An 18,739-nucleotide genomic window follows, 5' to 3' on the forward strand; every position below is an offset into this window, starting at 1 on the left:
GCCTCCACGGCTAAAAGGACGAGCATGTTTGGTGTAACGGGGATTCGAACCCGCGACCCTCAGATTGCGGGTCGAGCGCCCTAACCACCTGGCCATGCTGGACCTCACTTTACTGATTGTATCACTTGTTTGAAAAATTTATTCAGAATCTCTAGTTTGTATTGATTAACTTGCCACTTTGGGGTGATTTATGGAAGGTTATATTAGATCTTGACAATATTAATTGGGCTATGTTTTGAAAATGTTGAGGAAAAAAACGTGTTTGAAAAGTTTTAAAATATTGCAACTGTTATTTATAGTAGAATAATAAAATTTGAAAACTGTGCTAAATTTTGTGAAATTCATTTTTATAAAATTTTAATAGTAAAGTTCACATTAAAGATTTAAAACGTGTTTAACTTATGAAAGACATATTGATAGTTGTGATATATTTAGAATTATGAAAGTTTATAAAACTTTTATTTGAACGTCTACGGTGCTTCAACTTGTAATACAAGTGAAAATAATGTAAATTGTCTTCAAGCTATTGAAAACAAAAGTTATTGGATTTGCGACCATATATTTACTCCAATAAGTAGTTCACAAGAGGCAATTTCTCTGCCTACATCAAAAACATAGACTAAATATTAACGTGGAAAATATTACAAAAACAAAGTATGTAAATGATGTAAATATCAGAAATATAATAACAAGTAAAAGTAAAATTAAAATATATAAATTACCTTCTAATCTATGCACTTCGTGAATTGAAAAGTTTAAAGTTTTAGATTTTATGCTTAAGTTGTTTTGTTTACTTATGCCTTTGGTGGGCAGAATACGGGTATCCCATTGTTTTCATTTTATTGTAAGTTATATTAATCACTAATAATTTATTGATTTTTTATTATATTGTATTATATTTGTTGTATTTTATTTATTTTGCTTATCGTTTGACAATAAGAGTTTTATAATGGTATTGATTTTCTTTATTAACTTGGGACTAATTCTAGATTGTAATAGGTATTTTTCACTTGAACGGCATCTTATATTTCCTGATTGGCTTAAAGACATGCCAATCAGTGATTGCCTTACCGGCCTACGTTGATCTGACTCATTTTATAAGCTGCACTATTTCTTATAGATCATTTTCCAGACGCTTCTGCTATGATTAGTGTCTGGCGAAAAGCTTCAGCAGATATTTCCTTTTCAACATCTCAACCAACAATTGGTCCAGTTATCAACGCTATTTTCAAGTTTTGAACAACTCGACTTTCAAGATCTACATATCTACACGTGCTGATGTTTCCGTTTATCAACGTTATATTTTAAGATCTGTGCAAGAACTCAGCTAACAGATGTTTCCGCATATAAAAGCTATCTTCATGTTTTGTACACCAAAAACACTTTTCAAATAATATTGTATTTGTTTTGTAACAGTTTGATGGAATCCGGATACTGATGTGGAAAAATCATGTAAATAATCAAAATCACGAGATCTGTCTTACTTTAAGAAGACTCTGAACACATTCAAATTCAAGCTACTAAAATCTAATAGCTAATGAAACTTTAATATTTCTGCAAATTCTCACTCGTGACATCTAATCCAAATCAATATTAAAAATGAACAGCTCCACTGTTTTGATTATACGACAAAGTTGACCTCATTTTAAGCAGTGTCTGTTTTAACCTCTCGTCATTGTAAGTAAAGAAAGAAGAAACAATTAAAAAATAAATTTGATAATAAAAAAGACAAATTAGCATTTATACAGATGTACAACTAACGGAAATTAATCTTATATAATTGATCAAATTAAATTATCAATGTTTGCTCTAAAAACAATGATTCAAAGATACAAATTTGAGTTTCTATATTTAATATACACAAGTATGTTTATTTGATTATTAGCTTGTCCCATGAAACACGTTTATTTTCCGCAAACAACATTATAATGAAACTTAATACGTAAAACAGACTGTTCTTGTGTAGAGTTTAAGTTTCTTTTAACTTTTTTAAATCTTTACAAATAAATGATTGTGCAAGTAAAAAACGTTGATTTTCGTTTTATTATTTTATTTATAGTGAAACTTATGGAGTGTAATTGGAAAAGAAACATACATTAATTGAGTATTAAAATAATAAAACTTTCTGTGGATAGTTTCGTGCAATTTACTTTGAGAGGTTATGAGCTACTTTCTTCACCTCACGAGCACATTATTTATGACATTTCTGGGTGTACACTATCAAACCTCAGACTTAGCTCAGACTGTACTTATCTTTAACTTGAACGGAATTTTATGCAACACATAGACTGAGTGATAAGGTCAGAGACTGCATGATTGGGTTACAATCATCCATTATTTAAAACTGCTGATCAGAGTGAGTGAAACCATTCGGCAGCGCCTGCCGCCTATGCTACTATTTTAACCAACTAGCGGGTCTAATTGTCACGATCTTAATGTCTCCAGAACTGAAAATACAGAACACGTTTAGAAGCATATCGTGGCTCGAGCCTTTGATCTTCCAAATGGCATCCTAGCGTGGTAACTACAAGGCGAAACGCGGCCCTAACTCAGTTCAGGTGACTTGGTGTATCTATGCAAGGTAATATGGGCCATAACTACTTAAACAACTTAGCTTTTATGCTAATTTAATATTTTACATTGGTTTAGATATATTGATGCCATTGGTTTATACTGTTGATTTAGAAACAATTCCAGTATATATATATATTAAAAGTATAAGTTTCATAAAACTGATTAAACTCCTATGTGCTAGTTTATTTGAATAATTTCTGACTGGATGATTAATTCGAGAATTAGTAACAAAGATAATCAGAAATATTGTCTCGAATTGTTTTACATGGAATATTAACCTCAACAGTTAGCATGGTTTCAGAAAGACAGAACTGTGGCATAGATGCTCAACACTTACATCATGTAGAGGATAACCAGACAGGTAAATTCCGTTATTCAGCAGCCGCATAATACCTGAAAAGACAGACAAAATATTGTCAAAACAATTGTGATGTCATGGAAAATACAGCCGCTGTATGTCTAATCAGGTATCAAACAAATGTGACGTCACGTCTATAGGCTAAATGAAGTATCGAAATACTTTTATATGGTTCGATATGCTTTAACGTGTTACACAACAATTCAGTGTGAGAAAAGGAAAGTGGCGCCTGTTTGTTGACAGTTTTCCAAATGTCAAGACTTAAAATACGGCTTTTTCACGAGTAGTAGGAAAATACTAAACACATTAAACATTTCGATTACTTCAAATGCTGTTATCTCTTAGACATCGATTTGTTTCTATGCCATATACTACCGTGAGGTCCGTATCTTGCATCACATTGCTTGGCATTTTTCTGTTCTTCCCTGTTACATTACAACACACAGCAGGATTAATTGCAATATTGATAGTAAAGTTTTGTTGTAATTTATTTGACTCATATTTTATTAGGAACCATGAAACCACTAAAATTTGGTGCTTAAATACTTTAGAAAAATATTTTTTTAAAAAGCCAATGGAGTTTATATGGATCCTCATCGGGAATTTTACGGTTAAACAATTTAGTTTAGAAAATAGTAAAAAAATATAAATAAATAAACACGATAAAAAATTGCAAATATTTAAATTAACAAATGTCTAATAACCTATAGTTAAAAAAATACTGGTCATACCATATAATATCGTTAAAGGACACTGTTAAATTATTCATTTGGTAAAATAACACGCCTCTATAGGGCCCCCCAGTGGCACAGCGGTATGTCTGCGGACTTACAACGCTAGAATCCTGGTTTCGATACCCGTGGTGGGCAGAGCACAGATAGCCCTTGTGTAGCTTTGTGCATAATTAAAAACAAACAAACAAACAAACGCCCCTATAGGAGTGGGCCCGGTGGTTAAGGCGATCGACTCGCAATTTGTGGGTCGCGGGTTCGAATCCCCGTCACACCAAACATGCTCGCTCTTTCAGCCGTGGGGGCGTTATAATGTGACGGTCAATCACACTATTAGTTGGCAAAAGAGTAGACCAAGAGTTGGCGGTGGATGGTGATGACTAGCTGCCTTCCCTCTAGTCTTACACTGCTAAATTAGGGACGGCTAGCGCAGATAGCCCTCGTGTAGCTTTGCGCGAAATAAATAACAAACAAACAATCTATAGGAGTACCACGAAACTAACGATAAATCTCTTGTGATTTCTATATTGGTTCAATGCCTTTCACAGTTAAGGATGATTAGCAGTCACTAGAATCTTGAGAATTCTTTATTACTGTTTGTATTTACTTCTATTCATAAGCAGCATTGAAACGTGGATCTGTTTTTCCGCTTCTCCTTAATTTGTAAGCTAACTTATATTCTATTAACCTGTGTGGATTACTCCCACTCTAAAGGATACCCATCGAATTTTACATTTGTTTTTTTAAATAAACAACTGACGATACTGTGACTCTTGAGACGAAAAACTAATAGAACTATGACCAATAAAAGTACAGTAAATGTATCTCACACTTGATAATCATTTATTTAATGCAAAAATTACAAAATTATTCTATATTAGCATAGAAATAACCAAGAATCACAATGTTTCTGAAAAGTTATGTCATCTTTATGAGTTTATCCTACAATCTCTACCAGTTGTTCCCTAGATAATTGATTCCCCTTTCCACCAGATACTTTTCCAATACATTAAGCATTTTTTTAAAAATATAAACATAGAATTTTAGGACAACAGGAGACCTGTTGTAGCAGTCAGGTTTATTTGTAGTTTGGAGCAGTCAATTAAGATCTTGCCAGCAAATAAATGCTCAAACCTGCAAAATCTACACCGAGCGCTGAATGAAATTTTCTATGACATTTTCATTAGATGTTGGTCATCTTATAGTTTTCGCTACACTGAAAAATTATCAGCACTTATTCTTACAAGCACTTTTGAGTTTAAAAAGATCTCCAGTTTCCCCCGATCGTATAATGACAGACAAAAAAAAAGTTTTATGGGTGTTTTATTTGGGAACGTTAAAAGTTAATATTCTTTACTAATATTCTTCAATTTTATTAACCTACCTGTCTTTGAACCTGAATCTGTTTCATAAGGCGTCCTCATTAACACTTCCCATACAATGCGGCTGCGCTGGGCGGATGTCAAGAAAGATTCTTTTTCGACCACATGAAACCTAAAGAAATAATAAGTAACATATACGTAGGACTGTTTATGTGACATATCACACCATATGTTCACCCTCATTTTCTTCTGAACCATTACTTGACAAAAGTCCAGGCATGTATCCTTAGAGGCGGCGCTTGGATCTGATTCCCTATGTCACCCGTCGAAGACCCCTATGTATTCCCCGTGAGTTGAACTGGCATACATCAACTAGTAAGATATAAATTATCTATATAATTATTAAATCCTAATTATCTTAGTCCCTGTATTTGTATGGAAAATTAAGATCTGTTATGACCAAAAACTATTCTTGAGCTGTGTCTCTTCTATCCTGTCTACAGACTACCCCCCCCCTTTTTCTTCATAATGTGGTAAAGGATCTTCCGTGGTGTGTTTTCTGTAGCTTGACTATAAGTTTTGATTCTATTTTTTTTCTGTTGTCTCTCATCAGTGCAAGTATGTCAGTAAAGTCAGACGACCAGTACATGTGTTTTAAAACATGTTCGTTTTATTTCAACTCTAATTACTTAAGTTTTATTTTATTTTACCAATATGTCATTTTCACTTAGTCCTTTAAAATTAATATGTGAGTCAGGCGTGGCCTAGTAGTTAGAGTGATGGGTTGTGAATCACAGGGTTCAAGGTTTGAGATGTGATGTCACTGAACACCTCTCTTTCAAGTGTTGTCGCGTTATACTAGTGACAATCAACTCGTAATTCAGTTCAAAATGACCTAGGGATCTCTAACCTGACCGGTTAGACCATGCGTTGCAAAAGTGCCATTCAGGTTAAAATTGTTTAAAAATTAACGAACTTATATAATAACAACAGCAATAGTGGGATTTGAAAACGCAACAGTTTTTAAAAAACAAAACCTACGTTATAAAAGATGGAAACTAATAATGAAGGTATTTTCAGAACCACCATTATTTTATTACTGCTGTATCGTTTCAATACTTAAAATCAGCATCTTAAGCTTTGAAATTTAGAAAACGTAAGTGAGTTTTCAGTATCCTGTCTTTAATACTTCAAATGGTGAACTAATTTATCAATAAATTTATAATCATTCATTACTGAAATTGAACAGCGAACATCTGATGTTAGTAAATTATTATGAGTTGTTAGTTTGTTTCTGCAAATATTATTGAATCTAAGTACGTTGCTTAATGGTGTTTTTTAACTTAAAGTTCCCATTAATTTTAAAGTTTCTAATTGATTGTTAATGGTATCAAATGATATTAACATATGCATAATTGAGATTTTTTAAAAGAGTATCCTGGAACAAGAATAAATTATTCGATTGTTCCACAAATTACAGTCTTTAAGAATAAAATAACTATAATTATATAATCAAAAGACAACAAAGATCTTAGTTCACTAACAGAAAATACTGCTAGTGTCTCATATGCCCTTAGACTTGACAAATGGTAAGGACTTATTCATGGGCTGGACGTGACCTAGGGCTAGCGTGTCTCATTCCGAATCCGATGATCCATGGCTCGCTACCCGTTATCATGAATGCGTTATAAAAGTGACGGTTAAATATAGTAGCATAAGAGTTGACGGCGAGTGCTGTTGACTAGCTCCATTTCCTGTAGTCTGTCAGTTCAAAATTAAGGACGGCTAGCGCAGATACTTCTTGTATACCTTTTCGCTAATATCAAAAACAAACAAACTAACTAATTAACTTTTTTTATTTTGTTGTTATTTAATTTCGAATTTTTTGTGATCATATTCTAAACAGATGAAAGCGACGTCTACCAGAAATCGGTTTACTAACCTCATAGATATCTTATCTTGTGATATACGAGGTTCTTATAAATATAAGTGTTGGAGCTATCCTACATTCTACAAAATTTAAAATTCAAAAACAGCTAAAATGGGATAGAAAACAAATGCATCATTTAAAAAAACAACGTTTTGCCACTGTTAACGTGGCATCATCAGGTTCTTGTAAGTCTCTTGACGGGTTCTAACATAAGTAAAATAATATTATTCGATATAGAACAATAATTTTTGGTGGGTATACTAATGATACAACGAGGAACACGAATTTGAGGTCAGCAGAAATGGTCACTAGAGGACGCTATTTGCTTGATGAGGCCACCATTTCTGGCATCTGTCAACTCCGTCAAAATAACAGACGTTTCACGATACATAACTTACTTTATGTAACTGCTTAGTCAATAATCAGATGGGTCAGCCGTCAACATGTAGCCATGTTGAATATTGGACACTTCGTTAAGCAATGTATCCTGTTATCACAAGTATGTAGGTCATCTTTGAAATGAATAGAGACTACAATGAGCAATAAACGACCTCGTTCGACAATTTCCGCTGACCACGGTATCCTGTTTTCATGGGCTCATTGGTATTATCCATTAAGAATTATTGCTATATGACGAATCGTATTAATTTTCTTGATGTTCGAACACGTTACGAAACTTTATCAGAGCTCTGTACAATAAAATTTACTAATGTCAAAATTTATAAAACAAAACTATAAGAAATATTCATTTTATTACATCTTATTACACTGCATACTTTATACAGTTTCGTTTATATAATATTAATATTCTCGTGTATACAATATTTATCAGGGTTCTTAAAAATTATACAGTACTCCCAGCACGACGCTTTTGAAAGTGTATATTGAAGAAGAAAAAGTATGGAATTACTAACCACATTCCGATTTTGAAAATCTTAGTTAATGGCGCATGACAGAAATACGCTGAATCCTATATTTCACAATTCAGTTTAGCTGTTCTTAAAAATACAGACAGAGTTTAGTACGCATACAGCAGTTTGGGAAGAGACATGTGTCTTTCTTTTTAACCTTTGTTAACAATAGAAAATCAACATACATGCCGAATATCATACTGCTAATAAATTTAATAAGAACTTAGCATGCAATGGTCAATGTAGAAAGGTAGTATTGTGTTTGCAGATTTTGTTTTTATGAGTAAAATACAAATACCCTTTAGCTCTTTACAATTTAACATACCATTCATTTTCCAAGGCTGTTCCTTAAAATATAAGTATTTATTTTCTGTAGATGAAATATTAAATAAATTATAACCCCATTTTCAGACCACATCTGCAATAAAAAAGAAACCATATGCACAATTTATCAAACCTTAACAATGAATATGCATTGCACTTTATTTTATCGTAGCAGTATTTTACTTCAATCGTTTTACTGATGTGAAAAAAATATACTTTTTCTCTAGAATACGAATTATCGTTTTGCTATAATAGAAATACAAATAGTATTTCAAATAAAAACATGCTATATTTCAAAATATATTCAGGTTATTAATTCAGTTTTCTACTTTTTTTCAACAATCAACGGCATCTGCCGTCAACTCTTGTTTGAGCGTCGCTCTTATAATGCATCCTTGGCTCCATCTAAAGTGCGGCGCGCAATTTGTTTGACAACGGGACGCGAACTCTAAACCCAGTCCGGCATCTTAACCAATGATATAATCTGAAGATTTAAGTTTATTTTTTTACTTACTCATTATTGTAATTTTTATTGGAGGTGCTTGAAAAATATAGAGAATCATCAGGAATTAGCTCCTTATCATACATGAATGGGTTTTCGCTATCAAAACACCAGAGGGAGCTGCAAGACATTTCTTCATTTTCTGCATCATCTGCTACCTAAAACAAATCGCCAATACAGAGACAAATGTATTTATTTTGTTAGATACTGTAATCTGAAGAACATATCGAAAAACAATTTAAAATAATTATTGTATTCATTGTTATAAAATAAATCATTGAGATATCAAGCAAATGTGCTCAAAAACCTGTAGTTAGACGAATCACTTGAAAGACGAGATTATAAGAAATGTATTTAATCTCATATTATCCAATGAACATATGTATATGATGTTTAAAATAATCATTATTATTTGGTGTTACTACTAAGACGATAAAGTGTTTAGTACTTGCAGTTAATTCTGTGATAGTTATGATATAATTTCAATAACATGTCTACATATATCATCGTGTTTTTACCCAATAAAACTATATTCAATTATTCATAGTATCTTACTTCAAACATGAATTTATGGCTGTAGTTTCTCCTAATAATGGATTTCTAATAGAGTTCTGAAACATATTTCCTAGTCATATTTTTAGTCATTTTTTTGCAAGTTTGACCTTTTGCCAAAGAATACATTGAAGAACCTTTTGACATATATGTAACAGTATCAAAAGACAAGAGTTGCTAGGTGACAGTAAACACAAAACATCACAATATAGAATTGATGGTTACTAAGCAACAGAAACTTCGCCGACTAGCAAGCGGTCAATACATACAGACAGTCAAGAAAAATCCAGATGGTTTATTACAGTGTACGAATAGAACATTGTGATACAGGATAGCAGTAAAGATGGAGGCCTAAGCTTATGTTTTATTAGTCAACAAAAATAACAGCAGAACACCGAGGGTTTATGATCTAAAATATAAAACGTAGCTGAATTGACCGACGTCATTTTATTGTATCACTTTTATTTATTACAATGATAGGAAATATAAAAACAAATGTTTTTCACAAAAGGTATGTTCCTGTTCTTATAGAACGAAAATAGAAGGCGTCTTATCTAGAAAATGTTAATAAAAAATAATGAAATTCAGTCAAAAAAAATATATAATGTAGTTCATTCCCATATCAAAACTAGAGGGGCACGCAGCATTGATCATATTCGGCCCTCAAAAAATACGAAAATGTCCGTCGTTATCAACGAACATGGATCATTTTTGGCAGGACAATGAGGAATAATATTCTACACATGTCCACCAAGTTTCATCAAAATCCGATCATTTTTGACTGAGCAAAAATAGTGTGAAAAATCGGACCCCATGTTAACGGATACGGATTATTTTTAGACATTCGTGACCTTGAACTTTGACCTAGACCCTCCAAGAACTAATCACTTCTAAGTTGGGTCATATTCCAACTTTTGTCCAAATCCATTCAGCCGTTTTCGAGAAATCTTGGTAACAAACACACACACACACAAGGGTGAAAACATAACCTCTGTGGCAGAGGTAACAAGGAAATATATAAACACAGCATTTTTTTTAAAAGCAGTCAAGGATGAATATAGATGTCAATATTACAGTTAGAAAGCCTGCGACCGTAATGAAAAATGTGGTAAATTAAAGTACAAATAGCTTAAAATAGTAAAATAACACATACCCAGGCCATTGGCTCCCTATGTTCCATACGCTGAAAACAGAAAAGTATTGTGTTTGTATAAGTTCAATCTAAAATAAAGCATTATGTATAAATTAATACATACTCAGAAAAATATGATTTATTGATCATACAATTATTTAAAGTACACTTAAATGCTGGGATTTTAATTTACAAGTAGCACTACGATCAGGAGCTATACGAAGCATATGAGATATATAATACAAACTTCGAGTGGTGAGCATTTTTACAGAAATTATTAACGTAACAAACATTATAACTTGAAGTTAAAACACCTTCATGTTCTGTAAAGAGTATGGACAAATTACCTAAGAAATGTTAATGATAAAGGGTTTGTTTATTCATTGTTGGATTTCTCTCAAAGTTAGTCGAGAGCTATTTCCTCTAGCTGCCCCTAATTTAGCAGTGATAGACTAGAGGGAAGGCAGCTATCAATACCACTCACCGCCAACTCTTGAGCTACTCTTTACAAACGAATAGTGGGATTGACCGTCACATTATAATACCCCCACGGCTGAATGGGCGAGCATGTTCGGTAACGGGTTTCGATCGCGAAACTCGCAGACTTTATTTCTTGTAAACCAACTGATGTTGGATGTGACAACGAACATGCCAATTTCGACAACATCTTCCATTTTGGAAGCGTTTTTTCCCGATTGTTGATCACTGGTTTCCTTATTTTCTTCGTGATAGTTTTAAGAGTACTCAGATTTCTCTCATTCTGTGCTCTGAGAATGATTTTGAAGTGTTGGTTGTTCGGTGTTTTGATACTTCCTTCACGAAATTGTTTATTTATTTTAAGTGTTAGGTACCATCTGTAATTAACGAAAACTTAATTAAGATACTTGTGTATCGAGCTTACACTATTATTAATAACATAGAAGTGTTGAATCAAGAACTGTTTAAAATCAAAGAATATTTATGCAATAATCCTTACCCGCCCAATCTGGTTGACAAAGTGATGGAAAAAATACACCACTATTCAACTGAGACTTATAATGTACCCAATAAGAAACTGACCCTAGTATTACCATACATAGAAAGTACATCGTTCATGATATATAAAAAAAAAAAGTTAAGAAACTGATTAACGGAGCCTGCCCGCATAATAAACCCAACTGTGTTTTCAGATCCCAACGTAGACTAAAAGCTTTCTGTTCAAAGATCGAATCAACTACTTACATAACTCCATGATCGTGGAACAGTATGCATGATCGAGCTACAGACAAGAGTATCTAGGATCAACAACCAGACGATAGAACAAATCAACGAGCACCTAAACTTCAGAAGTGTAAGCCCCACACTTATTCTACGGTATAACCTAACTAATAACATACTGTTAGCGTTAGTGATATGGGTATCTAAGAAGAACATGCTGTTATTCTCTGGATATCCTACCATAGAGTTAATATTAAAGTGTTGTTTATTAAGGTATATAACAAATTGTTCTACATGATTCTGATACTCAAAGACAGTAAAGGTGTCAACAACATATCTGTGGTAACATAAAGGATTACATCCTGATGAGCAGTCCTGCAGCCAAAGTTTTTCATGAAAACAAATAAGTAACTTAGCTAAATCTAGTGCTAACTTAGCTCCCAAAGCACCCCCCCTAGCTGTTCATAAGTTTTTCTACTGACGATAAAATATGACTGTTTGGTAACAAAGTATAACACATTTTTGAAAACTAATAGTTTTCTTCTCTATATAGACTAAGTTTGTACATATTTCTTTGGTTTCATCAGGAACTACATTGGTAAGTTACCAACTCCAGAGATAATAGGTTTGACTGGAAAAACTTCCTTTTGAGTGTTAGGAAATTAGTGTGAACACGTGGGATGAATGGTTTTGTAAGCAATATCGTTACTGATCCCTTGTTTATTTTAAGATTTAGGTGGTACCTGTGTAATTTTGTCTTTTGTATGTTTGTGTGATCCACATTCAGTATCTTAAGCGTAGTAGTGTTATCTAATATGTTCTGAGTCTTGTAATAACTTACATGGTCCTGAATGACGACCCTATTCCCTTTATCAGGTGTGATAGTGATAATATTCATATAGTTTCGTAGTTGTTTAAGATCCCATATTTCGGACTATGTTAGATTTGAAGTGACTTTGTTTATTTTTTATCATTCAATTTGTTATTTGGTTAAAATTTTCAGCGACAGAGTAAATATAACATTTGTGTAAGCTTTGTAAGAGATAATAGTATTCAGTCTGTAACTTGTTACTTAGTTGTTGTTGTTGTTTGTAATTAAGCACAAAGCTACACAATGGGCTATCTGTGCTCTGCCCACCACGGGTATCGAAACCCGGATTCTAGCGTTGTAAGTCCGCAGACATACCGCTGTGCCACTGGGGGCTTGTTACTTAGTAAAGACCCTTCACTAGTAGGATTTTTTTTTTCCATACTGCATTTGTTTGTGTGAAGACAAATTATGTATGACAGTATCAGGTTGCTCGAAAAACAAAAAATAAAAGGTTAGTTAAACACTGTTGGTTGATGTTTAGATTGTATGATTGGAGTAATTATCTGAATCTAATACGTCTTAATATTTCGGAACCATTTTTCCCAATGAGGTTCATTAGGTATGCGCTGTCTACATTACCAGCCTGTATGTGTAAAGTTTGTTTGGTTTGTGAGATTTATTTCTCTATTGTTAGACCTAATTTCTCCTTAGAATATTTCAATCCTCTACTTAGGTCATCGTCAGGCATAACAAATTAACGATAATTACGAACAACAGAAAATACAAAACCAAAAGAATGTTTTAATCACTTGAAGCAAGAAAACAATAAAATTAACTAACGATATTATTTATAAATGGTATCAATAGAAAAGAGAAAATAAAATAAAAATATATTTATTTGTTTAGATAAATATTATATATATAAAGTTGTTTATTAGAAAAACATTTTATCGCAAAAGTTGTTTTAATATAAATTAAGTGTAAAAAAGGCTGGATCTATTCAAAACAGAGAGACTTGTTCTATGGATAGACTTTCTTTTATAAACAGTTCAAGGTCGGAATTGTCATTAAAAATAATGTTGAATCCTGAGCGAGTTATTGAATGTCCAGTTTTATTTGTTTGATTTCGAATCGCCGAAATGAGTGGACTTAGAAAGATATTACACTCCCATGTGCTCGTGGACGCAGATGGAAAAATGTCGTTTAGTTTTTCGGTATAGGTGGCCTTGCAGTCATCACACGAGTATTTATAGACACAATAAGTTTGTTACATTTGTATGGTTTATACTTTTAAAGTTTAGGTGTTTTGATTCATATATATTATGGTAATCCCAACCTTGAATTGTGTTAGTCAAAGAAGGTCTATCCGTAAACTAAATCTCCCTGGCTTAAATATAACATAGTCTTCTTATACACTTAATTTGTTTTATAGCAACTACTGTGTTCCTTGCACTACTGCTGGATTGAGCCAAACGAGTCGTCGACAATGGATGTGGCGAATATAGTAAGGATAAAATACTAATATTATACACTCTTCTAATTCTTGAAACCTCTAAAAAACTAGATTAAGATTGTAGCGTTAAAGATACAATAGACCTAACATAATGTCTTATGATAAATATAATTAATTATATACGTGCTTCTCCATCTTGTAGAGGGCGTTCACACCATAACAATTGTTATTTTAACAAATGATTTATATAAATAGTGTTTTGACTACTACCATGTTTGTTGTATCGCAATAGGCCTGAAGAGCTCTGGATTGAGCAAAACGCCTCGTCGGCAGTGGATATGACGAATATAGTGTGGCTGAAATAGTATTATTATACAATCTTCTAATTATTGAAACTTCCTAAGGGACTACATTAAGATAGTATTAACAGTACAATAGGCCTACTACTAAAGTTTTATGGCAAGTATAATTGAGGTCAAAAGCATGATTATAATTAATAACACTTGTCATGAAACATTATCTTATAATTATCTTATAAACGCTATATTCTTTATTTAATCCCTTAGGGATTTGAACAAAAAAGAATAGACTATAATATTCTTTTGGTCTTGTGATTAATTATCGATATTTTCTTAAGCCTGGTGACGGCTTAGGTAAGGAATCGAAACGTTGCATGGCCACATTTATATACTTGTGTGTCTTAGATTAAATAAATTTCACCTTAGTGTTGTTTTCAAGTTCCAGGATTTTATTTGAAATTGCTGAAACTATTGATTATTGCACCATTAGGTATCTTGAGCTGTATAAAACGATGTAATATTAGTTTCAGGAATTCGTTATTGAGTTTAATTTAAAGATACAGTAACGGCAACTTTTAAAGTAGGCATCTACTGATTTTAATAATCACAACGTTTCGACTGAAAGAATCTAGTCATCATCAGAATTTGCCTACTGTAAAAGTTGCTGTTATTGTATTTTTATACTAATCATTCAGTTCAGTAGGTTCCTCACTAAACATTAATCCTAGCTGTAGGGTTTTTTTTTTTTTTTTGGGGGGGGGTCCTTGAAATAGATACGTTACAATTTACGGAAAATTAATAACGTGAATGCCCATAATAGTTAACTACAATATCACAAAGGAATTTGTTTTTAGGGAAACTAAGTGCCCAAATAAATTTTTGGTAAGATACACTATCATAAACATAAGCCCCCAGTGGCACAGCGGTATGTCTGCGGACTTACTATGCTAAAAACCTGGTTTCGATACCTGAGGTTGGCAGAGCATAGATAGCCCAAGTGTAGCTTTGTGCTTAACTTCAAACAAACAGTTAATAATCCTTACTCTAACGAGTTTCAATTTTTCTCGTTTGTCCTAATATTACAGCTTTTAGTACGAGTACAAATTTCGGGTTTAGTCAGTAGCCTTCTGATCTCTCTCTATGGGTCTGTTCCTTATGCACGGCTACATCTTTAAAGCTACAAACTCCAAACTCTGGAGAGTTTGTGCGGGAAGTACCATGGGCTATGTGGGAGAGGCTTCATGGGCCATTGTGAGGCCAAAGTAGCAATTTTTGGCAAACAGTACGACCAATTGTTCTCAAATTTAAAAGGCCGGATTGTTTAGGTAATGTGTGATCAAGAGGGCTATTATTTACGTTTTTTCTCTGTGTTAGGACTTCTCCTAACCATTCTATCCATGATCAAGTATGTGTTAAAACGATTTTAAAACTTCGTGAGCTTTCACTTGTTCTCTTTCCCCACCCCCTCTCCTACTTCTACACATACATGCCTACTCTCTAGCTTCTCTTAACTGAAAAAGGATGGTGCTTTCTCTCGAACATGCGCGCACACTCTCTCAACTAAATAGGCTTGCTTTAGTCATATCTTTTACTTTTCTTTCGTGTACTCGCAAGAATCAGCTATACGATGACTTTACAAAAACGTTCGGTATCGGCAAATTTTGATTTACATTATGCTGAAACGAGAAGAGAATAAATCAATTCTTCATTAAATGGAACGATGATAAAGTCAGAATACGCTGCAAACGTAGGGAATTTTGTTTTGGAAACTTGAAATGTCGTGCCAAGCAAATGCATGAAGCAGGAGCAATGTACAGGGTTTTGCTTTGGTTAGAATAGCTTTAGCAAATTTTTATTCTTTTGTACATTGTTATTTTTATTGATTTTAATTAAAATATTTAGTTATGTAAAGAAATCATTCTTATTTTTTGCAAAAAAAATCACAATTAATACGGTTGATTAAAACAAAGCCGTTTTCATCTGTGGAACGCCGGGTACTCTGCAAGAGCCCCCCAGTGGCACAGCGGTATGTCTGCGGACTTACAACGCTAGAAACCGGGTTTCGATACCCGTGGTGGGCAGAGCACAGATAGCCCTTGTGTAGCTTTGTGCATAATTAAAAACAAAAAACAAAAAACTCTGCAAGCAAAGAATAATTAAAAACTAATCATTTAGGTGCTATAAGAACACAACAAATATGCGATTTTCGTAAATTTAGTTATTTTGTCACTATTCTGTGACATGTTTAATTTTTTTTCGTTTGTCCTAATATTACAGCTTTTAGTACGATTACAAATTTCGGGTTAAATCAGTGGCCTTCTCATCTCGAATTAGAATTTTTCTAACAGTATTACTGAACCTAAATAATAAAATTAAAAAGCGTCTTAGGTCAAAAGAGCAAACTAGATGACAAATAAAAATTTTTTTATTATTATCTGGAGAGCAAAAGTCGTGTATTTTTTTTTTCAAACTTTACTGCCAAAATAACAACAATGAAATTAACCAACAATATTAATAACAGATTAGAAATAGTATAAATGGAGAAGAAGAAACAAAATTAAAAACATTATTTACTTGTGTGCGTTTTAAGTTGTGCTTTTGTTTCTTCAGCTCTTTACAACAAGCCAAATATCCTATAAACTACTTCGAAGTTAAGAACAAAATAAAGCTTATAACATGGTTCTTTGGTTGTTGGTTTGAATTTCGCACAAACCTACACGAGGGCTATCTGCGCTAGCCGTCCTTAATTTAACAGTGATAGACTAGAAGGAAGGCAGCTAGTCATCACCACTCATCCGAACTCTTGAGCTACTCTTTTACCAACGAATAGTGGGATTGACCGTGACATAATAACGCCCCCCACAGCTGAAAGGACGAGCATGTTTGGTGGGACATGGGTTTGAACCTACGACCCGAAGATTGCCATTCAAACGCCCTAACCACCTACCTGTCCATGCCGGGCTAAAGCTGGTAAATAGATGTTTGCCTGATAAGAACAATTTACTATAACATTCAAAAACCTCGCCCTACTCACTTTGACATTAACCACTGTATAATATCAAATCTTTGTATGGTTTAATTATTTTTACTCGAATTTTTGTTTAAGAGAATTATTTTGTATTTTATTTTGTCTACGTCCAGAATTTTGCATTTCCACTCATTAAGCTTAATCAACAGAGCTATATTTATTGCTTATCAACTTCTGATCAACAATCTTAAAATATGTCAACAAACATGTAAGAGTTACTCAAGTTTTTAACATTTAACAGTTTACAATTTTTGAGATAAAATGTTCATATACAAGCGTAGGAGGGTAAATGAACAAGCGTTAAAACATTAATATTACTATCTCGGTTAATAAGATGGTGTAATTTGTCTGCTGTGTTATAGAATGTAAAATATCAAAATATTGCCGAAAGAACACTGACTGTGGAAAATCTGATTTTTATTCAGTATATTTAACTTTTAAATTCATACTCATAAACCTTTAGGGACTTTGCATAGTAAAACTATTTGAATTTCAAGATATGTTCTAAAGTAAAATTACCTGTAGGTGGGGCCGCCACCTGTCCTCTATTTGTCTGTGGTGGTGTTTTAAAGAAATGATCAGGATCAAGTCTTCTATTTCAAATAATAAACATATTTCTTACACTTAATAACAAGATCGACTACGAATGACATCTTTCTTTTGTTCCATGATTCATATAATGTCCATTTAGTATGGGTACGGGCTTAGGTCAGTGTTTAATGAGCCAGGACTGTGAAACAGAGGGTTCCAAGTTCACGTCCCGATGCCACAAAAATAAATACGTTTCGTATTTTAGGGCAATTGAGTGGGATACGATATAAGAGAGACGGTCAAATCCCATTATTCGGGCACATAAGAGAAGTTTAAGAGCACTTGGTGGGTACTATTGATTAGTGCCCTCCCGCTAGTCTATCACTTCCAAATTAGAAACGGTTATACTCAGATAGCGCTTTGCGTAGTTTTATACAAAAATTCTAAGACACACAAAACCTAGTGTCAGCAAGCCAAGAAAAGAGATACTGTACACTAGCGCTCTGTCGTCATCCATCTGAAACAGATACATCGACAGCTACCACACCCAAAAATGCCCTGAATATTATTTCACAACTGGATTTGAATACCCCGAATCCGAAAACGATAAACTATTTTATTTGTCATATTCAACAAATTTGTTATAGTTGTTATCAAAACATCTACAAAGGCGGAAATCTAACAGAGCTCAGATTCAACCCTACAACTTTCACAATAAAACACACCGGTTGTCATTGCCGGGTCACTCTGGTTTCACTCGATTTCATGTTGGGGATTTTCCTGTACTTGCTTAATGGTGAGTTTCCGAGTTGAGGACCCGATTACTCCGCAAAAACATCATAGGGGAAAAAGCGGTTTTCCAATTTAGGGCATACAAATGCACTGGTAAAACATTATTTCAGCCAACTTTGGGTGTGACAGTTGTCGAGGTATCTGTGTAAATCGATCTTTATCCACCTGTTTCTAGACTATTCTATCACAAGGCCAGGTGGTTAGGGCACTTGACTCGCAATCTGCAGGCCGCGGATTCGAGTCCCCGTCCCACTAAACATGCTCGCCCTTTGAGCCGTGGGGGCGTTATAAT

The 18,739-nt window shown here is 33.6% G+C and overlaps 1 protein-coding gene across 1 annotated transcript in view; it reads right to left on the bottom strand.

The window, feature by feature from the left end:
* The window catches only part of LOC106478566 (anoctamin-4-like), a 140,578-nt gene that overhangs the window by 69,664 nt on the left and 52,175 nt on the right, over window positions 1–18,739 (bottom strand). Inside the window, exons 3-6 of the mRNA XM_022382181.1 lie at window positions 10,358–10,387; window positions 8,665–8,810; window positions 5,048–5,157; window positions 2,912–2,967 (exon numbers count right to left, since the gene is read on the bottom strand). Coding sequence (XP_022237889.1) covers window positions 2,912–2,967; window positions 5,048–5,157; window positions 8,665–8,810; window positions 10,358–10,387 — 342 coding nt within the window. The remainder of the gene's footprint in view (window positions 1–2,911; window positions 2,968–5,047; window positions 5,158–8,664; window positions 8,811–10,357; window positions 10,388–18,739) is intronic.

This window comes from Limulus polyphemus, unplaced genomic scaffold, assembly GCF_000517525.1.
Source record: "Limulus polyphemus unplaced genomic scaffold, Limulus_polyphemus-2.1.2 Scaffold225, whole genome shotgun sequence".
Lineage (NCBI taxonomy): Eukaryota > Metazoa > Arthropoda > Merostomata > Xiphosura > Limulidae > Limulus > Limulus polyphemus.